Raw genomic sequence first — 14,124 nt, 5'->3', positions numbered from 1 at the left:
TGTGATATGAAGGTACCCAGGTGAATTTCTGGGGAGCCTGTCTTGACTTAGAGAGAGGCCATGGCACAAACCCACATAGCACACCTATACATGCTGGATCCACCTGTGAAGGAAGCCTTAAGCAATGGGCTAGTGGGAGGTGGACATCTGAGCAGGGGTGAACATGCACGGGCTCTGTGGCACATGGTCCCTGCTGTGTGACAGCTGCACGCTGGCAATGGGAGCGGGGGCAAAGGGAGGGGGCTGCCCGCAGCAGGGAGAAGCACCCGGGAAGGGGAAAGGCAGCAGAGCCTGGGGAGCTGTGGCCACCAAACTTATGTGCATCCAGGAGGGCATGAGATTGTTCATAAATAAGTACTGTTTTTCTGGATTTTCCTAAATCTTACGGAAATTCCCAGACACAGATTTGTTGTGTCTTGCTAAACCACATTGTGATATGCTATCCAAGACTACTTAGAAGAAATCATGAGTTAATATTGCATAATTTTAATTGGTTTTTATAAGTGTTGAAGATAAAATTTTGTTAAATACAGGGTTTTCCAAATTAGTCAGGAAGCATGGCAGTAGTTTTGAGAAAGGGTATACTTTTATAAAAGTCATGAAGCATTTAAAGAGATGCCCAGCATACTTGCTCTCTTAGACTCTGACACTCCATAAATAACATCTCATTGAGCTATACATCTAAAAAGGCCACCAGAGGAGATCAGACTCAGTTGTTGTGGCTAGGAATATGTGTCATGGAGAATTTATCATCCAGAGTGCTTCTCCAGTTTCTACTTCACACTTTTATGATATCGTTAAGCGTTGCCATTTTACAGCAGTTTTTGGTAATGTCAGAGAAAGAAGTAGCAGTTGTTAACAAGAGAGGAGAGGTGTAAATGTGGTATCGCTCTTTGACATGAAGGTGTACATGAGAAAGACCCATTGATTTGGTTTTTATTTATGCACAACTATTTTTACAGCTGCCTTCTACATGTGCCTATGTTCCCATGCCTATTAATAAGATACCAGTGCTGAAGTTTGTGAAGCATGGAAAACATTGCTCCTGTGTTACCAATGGAATGATTGGAAAGGCTTGTAAAGGAATGAGTGATACTGGCAGGGGCAGAGCTCAGGCACAACTCGCAGTCCTTGGTCTGAACCAGTCTCCTCCGTGTCACTAGGTTTATAACCAATAAAGTGATACAGAATCTTCAAGGGAGTTAGTTGTTCTACAGCAAAGACATTTTGTAATTGGTAATATTTAAATGTTTTGTTTTGTTTCTGTAGGCATTTTATCTGCTGCAGTGCTGATCGTTTAGCTTTGACTAGATTTTATTGATTAAAACTTATAGTGAACGTGTTCACAGCTATGTCTACATATCAGAGCAACTGCTTTGAAAACATTTCCCTAAAACCATTCTGATTTCAGGTCCCTATTGCCAAGCAATGCAGTTTCTCTTGTTCAGTGGCTTATATAATCCCAGAAGGTATCTGGAGCATGTCTGTGTTAAGTCAGCTATGAATGCAGATGTACAAAGAAGACATGTTATGTACAAATTGCTGAGTACACTAGTTGCATCAGCCTGATTTATTTATTTTTTTTATTACTATCTTGGGTGTGAAGTGTAAATATCCTTAATAATGAAAGCAATACTTGGTGACATAGGTGTTCAACAAATAAATATTAAATATGTCGGGGGTTTTTTTCCCCTTTTAGATCCATTTCAGTTCCTCGCCAAAAGTGAAACTGCAAAGGAACAGCCAGCTCAATCAGCTTTAGCTCGGAAACCCACTGTGATCCGAATCCCAGCTAAACCCGGGAAACGTAAGTTCTTCTCCAAAATTGTCTGAGAAATCTATTAGAAAATAATTTCACCTGGAACTCAATGTTTATTAATTGATTTGCTATTTACTAGCTGTATTAGATGCCAGAGGAATCCCGTGGTACAGTTTGACAAGACAGAGCAGCCAACCTAAAGGCTGTGGTGGGAGGGAGAAATAGATGAGAATCATGTTCCACTCTCCATGCCTCCCAGCTACCTCATCTGGCTCCCTCCATTGCACTGAGTCTGATGTCTCAAACCTTATGGGGCTAATGCATATCAAAGGGGAAAGAGTGTGTGTGAGGCAGATCTAAACACTGGCAGGGAAGAGCGGGAGACCCTTCCCACAGAAGCAAGCTTGTTTTGTCAGCTAAATCTTATCACGGAGCTGATTGGCCAAATTGATTTTGGCTCTGACCTCAGCTGATGTTATTTTAATGCTGCTCCCAAGCTTCCTGGGAGCCACAAGGTCTTTGTGTTGATCTTTGTACACTGGAGTATATACTTGTTTCTGTTTAGCCTAATGTTTTATCTTCAGAGCTTAGGGAGAAATGTCAGAAGATAACTCTTAAAACTCATATTTCAAAATCGTGTTTTGCTACACTGAGTATGTGTAGAGTCAGCTTGTAGCAACCGTATGTCCAGGTGGCTTTTCTCCTGAGACTTTCTCTCATTATTTCCCAAGTTTCCATCTCCCCCTGTCACCAACGCAGTGCTAAAATACTACATTTTGTTGTCGCCCGCATATGTGAGAAGTGCAGTGGTAATGATTAAAAATGCAGAAAAACTGAAGATAAAGCTGTGAGGAAAAGTCTTTCTGTTAATATCTGATTGTAAATAAAAGGGTTTTTTCAGTTAGAAGAACATGTTTGTGAACTACTGTGAAGAACCCCTGACATAGTTCTTCTCCATAAAGAAATTGTAATTTCCATTATAAAAAAAGCAAAACCAAACAAACTGCTACCAACCACCTGACAATTTTTTTCGTTTTCTTTTTTTTTGTCTGAGACAATTCTCTTTTGAACTTGTAAATAACTGGTCCCTTGCTGCTCTCTAGTGGTAATTTAGCTTTCCAGAGAAGACTGCCCGTCATCCTGTACTTAGCTACAAATGTCAGGAGGGTGTGAAGGACTGCTTTATGGGAGTCTGTGGCTGGAAGATTAATGGGATATGGAGGAACAGAAGCAGATTCCAAGAAAGCAGAGTAGTTTTTTGTCAAATAGGAGCTGCTGCAGAAATGTAAGCTGTTAAAAGTTAAAAAATGGGAAAAGTACAACTGGATCAAGGTATAACATGGATATAGTAGGATTTACATTGTAAAAGGGCCACATAATCTCAGTACAGGGGGTCTTTCACCATATTGAGGGAGATAAATTCTGTCAGGAACCAGCACAAACCAAAAAGAAAAACTCCAATAAACAAACAAACAAAAAACACCAAAAAACCCCTAATCATCAACAACAACAAAGCCACCCATCCAGCACTACCAAAAAGGAGATAGAGTTGGATGCTTCGGAATTTGAACTCCAGTAAAGTATTCAATTAGCATTAGCATTTTTGCTGAGATGTGATTAGAAAGGAAGCATTAAACTTCCACTTCAGTTATTACACTTAGAAATCACTGAAAAGAACACCTGCCATCTACTTGTTCAGGCTTTTTATCTTCCTTTAGTTCCTTTAATTTTGTTTTATGAAGAGTAAGGGAGAGAAAATCAGGCCATCTGTGTATATAGCAAGATTTGAAGTGGATAAATAAATGTCTCGTGCTTTTTATATGTCAGTAAGATGTGATAAGAGAAGGTTTCTTTTGCAATTACTGTCAGGTATTGTTTTTTATTTTTCATCCATCACACTAGCTTAGAAGAGTGATGAACTTTCTAACTTTTTTTCCCCATGCTTGGTCACTGCCAACACAGTAACTATGATCTGCTTCTAAGAATCAGGGATTTATCCTTGAACTGATGAATTTTTAAATATCACAGCAGTGGTTTACATCATAGTAATCATAGTAATGCAACAGAGGTGTTAAAAATAAACAGCACTTCTCCTTCCTATGTATTGTTTCTTTGTGGAGAGTATTTTTCATGGAATGAGCAACTGAAAGTTTTCTTTTGGACAGCATCTTTCTTCTTTGTTGTCATCACTCTATAAATGTCCAGACTGTCTACACATATTTTTACTTAACTCCAAGTCCAGCAGGAATTCAGAAAAGCTTAAGTGTCTGAAATTCATTCTGTTAAGTGAATTTTCTTGATATACAAACACATTGTAAAATAGATGACAAGGTTCCAATATATAAAAGATGAAATGTTTGGTAAATATGCTGGCAAAACTTGTCCAAGTGCTTCCCAGGTTTCAATGGCAGAGACATTCAAAGCAAATGTCATATAATTACCAGAGTTTTATATTCTTTATTGAGACCGAGGACATCATCACTCTTTCCTAGTAAGAGCTTACTGTTTCCTCTTCCATGTCCTAAATTTGCTTAACTCCTTAAAGACTGCCCAGGAGCTTCTGTCTCTGCTTTCTGTCACCCTGAATTTTGTAGCAGGCAACGCTTTATTTTCTTGCCTTTACCTTTCTGGAGATTCTTCCATCCAAGTCTCCTGATCTTTCAGGGTTACTTGAAATAACCCTCAGCTGTTTTCCAGCCTGAAGGATATTCCAGGAGCTGACAGCTGAAAAAAAAGTGAGCCGGTTTAGAAATGTGGCTGAGAGATGGTGATGGTGTTTCAGGGGTATCCAGTAATGAGTCTGACATTCCCAGGGGTAGAAACTCTTCTACTCATCTAATATTATATCAATGAGTTTTGCAGCTGAAACCCTGAAACTCTAGAATAACTTGCTGGTGTCCTGAGAGTAAAGTGAAGATCTCTTATGCAGGGTGGGAAGTACTCCTGAATTCAGCCTCAGAGTTGCAATGTTTGCTTCATGTCCCTTTTCTCTTCGCTAGTCTTTAAGTGGTTCTTCCCATTGGCTGCTCTGGCTTTGAGGAAGGAAGTTGCATTCACAGAAAAATGCCCCATTTTGTCTGTTGTTGGTCCATGTAAAGAAGCTATTAATTTGAATTTCATTTGGGAACTTTTGGTCTTTTTGCAGCTTTAAATGACATCCCCCATAGCCCTCCACCACTTCCTGCTGAAAAGCCTATTGGGAACACATCCGATATCACAGTGAGAAAACCCAACAGTGGTGACCTAGTGAAAAAAGGGGTAAGTTAGAACTGTTTTCCTGTATTACAGCTTTGTGTGTTGTGGTTAACTCTCAAACACTTGTAAAGTTATTTGAAGGACCAAAAGATGAAAAGGACTACTCAAAAATCTAAGGCTTTTTTTTCTTTTAATTATGTTCTTTAATTTAATTAGGTAATTTAGACTGCTGTCAGTTCTGAAAAGCACTTAGGTGATTTTACTAAACTTTGATCACATCTATCTTCAATTTTCTGTATTTATCATTTGGAATCAGGATATTCTACAACTTAATTTCAAAAGCACTGCAAAGTGGTTCAAAATCCATTGGGATTTACATAGTGAAATGTTGTCAAAGTCCTTTAGAAATCTTTTTTTTTTTGCCTTCATACACACAATACATCTTAATGTCTGTGCTAATTTCCGGGCAGAGGAAACTTTTCTGTAGAAGAATGAAGCTTGCTTTTTTTAAGCTCTTCTAGCTGTTTCTGTTCAGTTGAACCACCTATTTTGGAAAGTGAGGCTCTGCTCCTCGCTCCTGAGCACCTACACAGTAATGGTGGACATTGTAGCTGCATATCCTGTATGCCATTTGACACAGATTTACAAAAATGAATTAAAATAAACTAGAAAATGACAGTAAAATTTTCTAATACTGAGTTTTGTGATGGCAAGAATGTCAGAGAATCGTGTGGAAACCACAGGCAGTAAAAAATCAAATCAAATCAAAAGCCCTCACTAGCTGGACAGCTGCCAACAAATGCCTTTGTACCTACCTCTGCTATTAAGGTAAAGGGTTTTTAAATGTCACGATTGAAAAGGCTATTCAGTGAGGTCCCATCTTTTCTGGATAATGCTGAAAATAATTTCCGATACAAGACATTAAATAACATTTTATGCAGTGCTACTCCAAAACTCGTACAAGGTCATTCAGGTTATTGTGATGGGCATGTGTAAGCTTCAGAGGATGTTTTTAAGAAAACGATTGCATTGAATCCACTGAAACACTTAAATCTTATCTGTGGAAAGATAAGAACTGTGCTCCTAAAACTAGTATTGTTTGTCGGTGGAGGTGATCAAACGGCAACAGTAAAAATCGTTGACCGTAGGTAGCAGTTGGCACAGATTTCTTCCGTTTCTGAAAAGGAAAATTTTTGGTATGAGGATAACATGTTCATCTGAAAGTGGCAGGTTGTTTTCTTTCTAATCAGGATTGTTTAATCAGGACAATAATTTGGGGACTCAGTCAAGGTCAAATTTTGTCACAAAATACATCTAAGTATTTTCTAGGTGGGAAAAGTCACAGAAGTTGTTTATGAGTTTCGAGCACGTTCAAGCACCGAATTAAGTAAACAAGACTGTTCAGACGTATTTCAAACTACTGGTTCAGAAAGGATCCTTTTGAACCCAGATTCAGCACTCTGATTTACCACACTGTGCCAGAAGCAGCTGTGCTTGTTCAGTGAGGCTGGCAGAATTTTCTGGCACTGGGATGAAAACGAACAGCAGGAGGCAGTAAGGATGTTCACTTGTTAGTCCATCGCTGTGGTCCAAGCCCTTCAGACATGGCACATGTCCCCCCTCTCCTGACTGCTGTAGGGTAGTAATCCCTGGCAGGGCCAGCATGGACACCTGGGAGGAGTGATGCCTTAATTTGCCAAAGCAAGATTCACTGGGGTTTATCTGTTAGATCTTTAGGAAACATATTTAGATGCCTTTTTTAATGGGAGCTAATGTTATTTCCAAGAGACACTGTCCTGTGTGAGTTGCACTGATGTCATGTTTTCTGCTTTAAGACTGCTCAAAGTCTCTTTCACGTGTCAAAGTTAAATAAAAATTGATAATGAAATCCTATGGGCAGTGTAGTGGTAAATTTGTATGACTCCTCTATTTCACTCTTAAGCCCTTACTGCCATGCAGTAGGAAAAGAGGGCTGGATCATACTTAACGCACAATTTAATCTGTGTTTCAGGTAGTAAACCAGGTCATTTACATCTCCCTCTATGTCCAACAACACCTTAAAAGGCTAGAACACACCATAATACTTATTACTTTACTCCCAGACCTCCAGAAACTTGTTTTTCATGTCTGTGGGATATAATTTAATATAAGAAATATATAATTTCACCAAGATCTGTTATGGTTTTTTTTTTCCTTAGGCTTAAAGAAATATCTTTTTTCTTTTGAATCATTTTAGGAGTTGAATCATTCAGAACAGAGTGGAGTGCCTCAACAAGAACCTGTACTACCCCCAAGGTAAGTGCAGTTCTTCAGAGACTCACTTAAAATTTTCTGAATGTGTTTCTGAATTAATTTATCTAGTTAGTCTCAAAGTAGACACTACCAATTTTTAGTTATAACTCTATAGTCTTGGCTAGGTAGTATGCTTACTAATAAACAGGCAGGACCAAATTGCTAGCTGATTGATACTTGTTTGTACATTAGTGGTATGAGCAGGGAGATTATAGGACAGCTGTTTGACTTTTCAGCTAATATACAGTGGATGGTGACAGTCATTCCTTTCTACATCTTTAACCTTTTCACCCACAGCACTTGCACTTGTGGCAGGGTTTGAGTGGTGAAGGAATGGAGGTGGCAGATGCTGCCACTCTGGAAATGGCAGATGCTGGGCCAGCAGCTTCCCAGAAGCACTGACTAGTTTGTACAGTTCAATTCAGACCTAAAACACCTGTGAAGGTGCAGGATCAGTGGTAACCTTGGGGTTTTTTTATTCTTCTGAACCAACAAGGAAAAAGGTCTGCAGAGGCAAAACTTGCTGGACCCACCTTAAATTCATGTCCACTCAATGCCAGAGACAGAGGGGAGGGAGATACGGCATTGGCTAGCCAGCCCACTGTGGCTATCTCAGCATTTGCATTCTGAATCTGTGGGTTTAAACACAACAGTTTACTCTGATGTATCAGGACAAGAGAATCTTTCTGTTATTGAACTGAGTCTGTCATTAATGATAAGTATTCATTAACGTGAAAGAATGTGGTTGTACGCACAAGAGAACACCTTATGGTGTTGCTTCCCCACATTCAGTTTAGCATAACAACATTCCTGATTATTATGAGGGTCTCTGGAACTGCAATAAACTTTTTGTCCTTTCACTCTTCTGCTCAAATGGATTTTTTAAATTTGTTTTTTTTAAGTAAGCAGTAATAATTTGCTGAATTGTTTTTTAGAGTCTTGTTTAGTTGAGTTGCCTTACAAACGTATGGGTTGATCTGTTTACAGATTCAGTGCAGTCTAACTTGGAATTTCCCTTTTTGTCAATATTAAAAATACTCAGTTTAGGATGAGGCCAAGAAAGGGGAGAGGTGGAAGTTGAACAGAAGTGGAATTTTTTTTGAAATTTAAAAATTAATCCATACTCAACTAGTAATAGAGAACTCTTATAAGGAGCATTAGTAGAGCAATAATATCTTCTCAAGTGGTGGATGACACTGACAAAATGTGTTAGAGTGATACTTCAAAGATCCACTAATGCACATTTGTTGGGGTTGATAATTTTTGCAGACCTTGCTGAGTTACTTTATATGAAAAAAAGAGAAACAGTTGTAGCAGAAACTTGCAGTAACTGGCTGAAGATTTTCCCATAACAATCAAATAATACTGGTTTTTTGGAATAGTGGTAGTGCCAGGGTTCTTAATAACAGAATGACTAAATTTTATGTACATAATTCTTGTTTATAGCAGAGGTGATTTTTAATTAGCAATTTATTGATTTGGCCACACTCTTTGATTCTAAAAATCATGAGTCATGTGTACTGTATAAGCAGCTTTGTTTAATCAATGCTTAGTAAGGGGGTTTTTTTACATTTTTAATTAAAACAAAAAAAAATTACTACTGTCACTTGCTAGTCTCTGATTTTGGTTTCTAAACTACTGGTACATTAATGAGAATGTGGTACCTCCAGATGTCAGAGAACTTGAGTATTTTCACCAGTGTTCTTTCTATTGCATAAAAATGGTAAATTCTTCTATTGATGGCATTGTGTCCAAAGTGGTGTCGTATGTCATGAGTTTCTGCAGAGGACCAAAAGTCACTTTAGGGAAGTGATAACCCAGGGAATGAGCTAGGCTGATCCTGAAGACCAGTTTTCCCAAAAGCTCTCAATAGCAGAACATCCTGCAGCAGCTTCAGACAAAGCTCTTTCTACTGCTAAAAGAAATCCAGCTTACATAGTGGGCTCCCATGAAAGCTGGCAGGCTGTTGATAAGCAAAAGTGGTGAGCAGACTTGGAAATGCGTAGTCAAAGGATCTGTCTAAGGACGTGGTCGTACAGTCCCAGTAGCTGAAGAGTTCATGCGTTCCTGGAAAGCTTCAGATGCTACATACTCTGCAGCCCAGGTTGTCATGAATCATGTTTCCTTGCTGCATACTCTCTAGATAGGGCAGTGGTGGAGGATGAGGTGGCAGGCTTATTAATATGCATATTTTCTCTGATGGTTTGCACAATTTTTAGGCCTGTGGATGGAAAAATTATACCAGCTCGACCTCCCCCACCTAAAGGTGCTCCTGGAAGGCCACCTCCACCAAAACTCTCCACAACCAAAGCCTCCTCCCAAAAGGATGCTCTTTCACGATCTAGTTCTGACATCGCTTCTGATAAAAAAACCAGCAAGTTCAGATTGGGACCCAAGAGAACAAAAAGTGCTCTCTTTAAAAATCCGGATCCAGCATTACCTCCTAGACCTAAGCCGGGTCATCCTCTCTACAATAAATACATGGTGAGAGCTGAGATATTCTATCTGAGACCGTTGTTTTTATAAAACAGTGCTGGTTAAAATAGTAGTGAAAAAGATAGTAAAGTAGGTTACTATGCTGTGTCATTCAAAGTGCATGTATCAGCATAATCTTCTTTAGAAAATACCAATAGATAAATAGTAATAAGTCCTGTAAAGTAATACTGGAGAAAGCAATATATAAGTGCCAAGTATAGATATATGTGGTGTATTTTTGTGCATATATACAATTTATATATATATATCTTGTAATGCATAGCTTTTGGGTTTTGGGGGTTCTTTGTATAGTCATCAGTTCTGAATTCTCTTACAGCACATAAAATGATGCTAAATAATTGCATTTGTATGTTGGGTTTATCCATATATATGAAAATGCTTAAGAAAATTTGGAGGCATTAGAACTTAAAGAATAGTTGACCTTGCTTAAAAAAGCCTGTAAAGAGTGAGAAACATTGCTAATCTTACATTTTCATCCTATTGATGCCATCCCTTTTCATTATAAAAATGTTTCTTTTTGGTATTATATGTGTTATTAAGGAATATTAAATACAAATAGATCAGCATAGTCTTTCCTCAGGTACTTGAAACTGGTCAGTGATAGAGCTGGTGTAACTGCTTGAACCAGTGCTGTTGTCAAAAAAAGAAGCCACACAGCCATGAACATGAACAACATCAATATTCCGCATAAAGTGGAAACTTCCTGTTGCCTTCTTTTTGATCTTTCACTTAGATTTCTATATTTTTTATTTCAGTAGAAGATCACTAGTAATTCTCTGCCCCCAAATACTACTGTCAAGGAAATTGTCCTCCCAGGTTGTTTTTTGAGTGCCCTCCATGACAAATGATTACACTTCTACATCAGATGTCTTTCTGAATATCTTGTACCATATGGTATGAGACCAAGTGGGTGTCTAAGACACTTTTAAAGTGGATGACACCACCTGGGTTTCTCAAAGTGGCAGTTCATATCACTAGTGGTCTATCTGAGTGCCTTCCAAAGGAGCCTGTCCTTTTCCACTGGACTCCTAAATTAGTTACCTGTATTAGGTGGTCTGAATAGTTCCATTTTCACTCGCAGTGGGAATTTGAGGTGCTTAGAAGTGAAAAAAACTTTTACATTTGTCTCTGTTTCTGTTGTAGCTACCCGTGCCTCATGGAGTTGCCAAGGAAGATTGTCTTCCCAGGAACACAGGAGAACCGTCCTGTAAGGTAAGGCACTTTTTTCTGCTGGTAAATATTTAATGAGCAAGACTCCTGTTGCCTTAAAGTATCGAATGCTTTAGTCTTTAAAGGTTACACTGAGAAATGTAATACTGATCTATTAAATCCTTGTGATTCTTTAATCCAAACAAAACTACTGCCAAAACAAAACCCAATAATGGCGATTTGCCTTATAGCACAGGAACATGCTGCTTATGGAGCAGAGCAACAGTAATTACTTGGAGTGCCGTAAGGGAGAGGAAACTGGTAAAGTTCCTGTGTCTCATAGGAAAACAGTCACTCCCTTGGCTGAGTATCTGAGAAGTGAGCAAAAGATAAGCGAGTAGTTTTATGAAGTGCTGTACATGATATATCAGTGAATTGGCTTTGACGTACAGAGTTGAAAGTATTTTCCTCTCTCTGCTTCTACAGATCCTTACTTGGTTTTAGGGCATGCTGCATTAATATTAAACAGCTAGTGTAAATTATAGCCAGGAGCAGCCTTTTTGACTATTATCAGAAACCTACATGGCTGAAGTAGATTTCTATGCAATCTCTTGTTATCTGTTGTAATTCATATTACTCTGCCCTTATCTTTGTCCACATTGGGCTTTTTTTGTTGGGATTTTTGCACACAACGAATTACTTCAAATGTAAGTCACACTCTATGATTGTCATCAGTGCAGTTGAAAAATCCCTAGTGGGTGGGATAGAGAAGAAGACTCAGCATTTTGAATATACTTTCCCTGTGTAAAGATCCCACAACGAAATTGTCAGCTCCCCTCAGTGTTACCTTCATGTAAAGTGGCTTCCTTGCCCCTCTAAAATGCTTGTTAGTCAGCAGATGTGCTGCCCCTGCTGAGTGTGGTAGGGAGAGTTGGGTTGGGTCTTCACTTAAGCAAGAAAGAGTGACTGGTGGCACAAAATTTGGCCACAGCCCTTGCTATCAGTGCTCCAGATTTCTGACCCACAGAGATAGCTGAGGCTTTGTCTGTACTGGGAAAGTTACATGCCTTCCCTCTCTTTTACTGGCTCTGAAGTAGACTTTGGTGAAATGTATTCTGGTTTACACAGGCAAAAGGCATCCAGAATTCAGACCCATAGCTGTGTGACCAATAACCCTTGCCTCCAAAGGTGTTTCTCTAACACCAGGACAAAATTGTGTCCAGAGTCAGAACATTACTTTTGGAGTACATACTGTTGGTGTGTTCCATGATTATGAACTGCTTGGATTTATTTTGTTTGTTTCAGGATTCAAACCACCCTCCAAAAGTTTCTGACACAAGTGCACCTCATGCTGTAGTCCTGCATGATTTTCCTGCAGGTACGTAAATGTGAATATTCTAGAAGCTTGTTTTATTTTAAGACTTTCCAATGAGAATTTTCTTAGGAATTAGAGCTTAAACATGGTGTGGAAGCTCAGTCTACAGCATCTGCCTATAGAGTTGTTCAAATCAATGAATTTAGCTGTAGATGGGCCAAATCTTTCAGTTAAAGCTCACTGGTTTATCAAGTATAACTAAGACTTTTTGAAAACTCATTCTTGTTATTGTCTGTGGTATTTATATTAAGAAGGTTTTACTTAGGAGAAAATCAGTGAGTGTGGCAAATACTGTTAACTGAAATGATGTTGTCTTACAGAGCATCCTGATGACTTGGACCTTCATTCTGGAGACATCATTTGTCTTTTGGAGAAAATTGATACTGAGTGGTACAGAGGAAAATGTGGGAATTGCACAGGGATATTTCCAGCCAACTTTGTTAAAGTAGTTGTACGTAGGCTTTATACACACTGCTACACAGATCCTATTGCATTTGTTTTCTGGCTCTATTTTACTTAGTCTCCTGTGTGTTTAACCCCATTCTGTATTTAGATAATCTCTTATCCCACTGGCAGTACAGAAGACATATCAACTTGTTTGTGTGGTATTAGAAAGATACTTGATTTGGCGCGACCAGTTTGTGTTATGGGGAATATTTTGTTCTTATTTTAAAGCCAAGTGAGAAAATCATTGCCTTTATCAAATTCTCTTTGTTTACTTGGGTAGTTTCTCAGGGTCTGCAGAGCAGATTATTTTTTGACAGCTGCCTGTAAGAATCAACACTCAGTAAGATGGTTCCTTTTGGTGCCTTCCCCCCACTCCCCAGCTTCTTTCATTTTCTTGTCCCCTGAACTGCACTGGAATCACCACTTTTATAGCCATGTAGTGAAATAGGTCAGGGCAGCAATTTGGTCCAACAAAACATGTTTGTTTTTTTCTTCCTGGAATATTGTTTTTTCCAGCAGGATCAATTTGCCTAAGTGGCTTACTAAGTGGCTGCACAAATGGTTATGCTGGCACAGTGCAAGGAGATTGTGTTGTTGCAAATGAGCAGCTTAAAGCAATCCTGTTACTGAATGTGACACTTGACAGTAAACGGAAGGCAAGAACAGGTGCTGTTTTGGGAGCCCAGTAGCTATTAATTGAATGCCTTCTCTTTAAAAGAGATTCAATATGGTTCTCTGTGTCAAATGCTGGGTCAAACCTTTTACAAGCCAGAGTCTGAGATTGAGGTCCATTTTGTGACAGTGGAAAGGGCACTGGGCTATCCACACTGGCCATATGGATATGGAGGAATGCCAGACTAACACCAGGATGCTGTGGAGGTACATGGCCTGGCATTAAAGACAATTAAGTGTCTATGTCGAGCTGGGACAGCTGGCAGAGATGAGCACTGCTGCCACATGGGCAATACCAAGGATTTGGTAAACATCAGGAAGTGTAGGCTGTCTGTCTAGTTTGTAGTGGTGTTATTAGAGAAAAATTGATGTGAGAAGTGCTGAAGAATAAAAACTAAACTCAGTAGTAACAGATCCATGCTCGATTCACTTTCATGAGAAAGATTTGTTAGCTAAATTGATTTGCTGCTTCTACACAAACCAACAATTTAACTTAAAAACTCTTGCTCATACTGATGGCTAACAGAGAAAAGGTTTTGTGTTAAAGCAGTGGAATGAGTATTTGAGGTCAAATTCAGCATTCATATGGACAGATACAAGCATATAAAAGCTAGGGAAGATACATTTCAAATGTCTATCTAAGTTGTAAAAGGTGGTTACCCTTTGAGAGTAAAAATCTTTTGTTTCAGAATATTTTTTTTTTCAAAAGACAGCGCAGTACATGAGGCTAATTTGCTTG

General features: G+C 38.9%; 1 protein-coding gene across 3 annotated transcripts in view; it reads left to right on the top strand.

Annotated features, from left to right (window-relative positions):
• Positions 1-14,124, top strand: part of SH3D19 (SH3 domain containing 19) — an 86,744-nt gene that overhangs the window by 63,738 nt on the left and 8,882 nt on the right. For all 3 annotated transcript variants that reach the window (XM_027721656.2, XM_027721655.2, XM_027721657.2), the window contains 7 exons: positions 1,700-1,807; positions 4,905-5,017; positions 7,191-7,249; positions 9,466-9,730; positions 10,886-10,954; positions 12,197-12,269; positions 12,587-12,717. In XM_027721656.2, the coding sequence (XP_027577457.2) occupies positions 1,700-1,807; positions 4,905-5,017; positions 7,191-7,249; positions 9,466-9,730; positions 10,886-10,954; positions 12,197-12,269; positions 12,587-12,717 (818 nt within the window). The remainder of the gene's footprint in view (positions 1-1,699; positions 1,808-4,904; positions 5,018-7,190; positions 7,250-9,465; positions 9,731-10,885; positions 10,955-12,196; positions 12,270-12,586; positions 12,718-14,124) is intronic.

Source organism: Pipra filicauda, unplaced genomic scaffold (genome assembly GCF_003945595.2).
Source record: "Pipra filicauda isolate LSUMZ 115617 unplaced genomic scaffold, ASM394559v2 scaffold17_size4572894_pilon, whole genome shotgun sequence".
Classification (NCBI taxonomy): domain Eukaryota; kingdom Metazoa; phylum Chordata; class Aves; order Passeriformes; family Pipridae; genus Pipra; species Pipra filicauda.
This window is presented reverse-complemented; position numbering and strand designations above follow the sequence as displayed.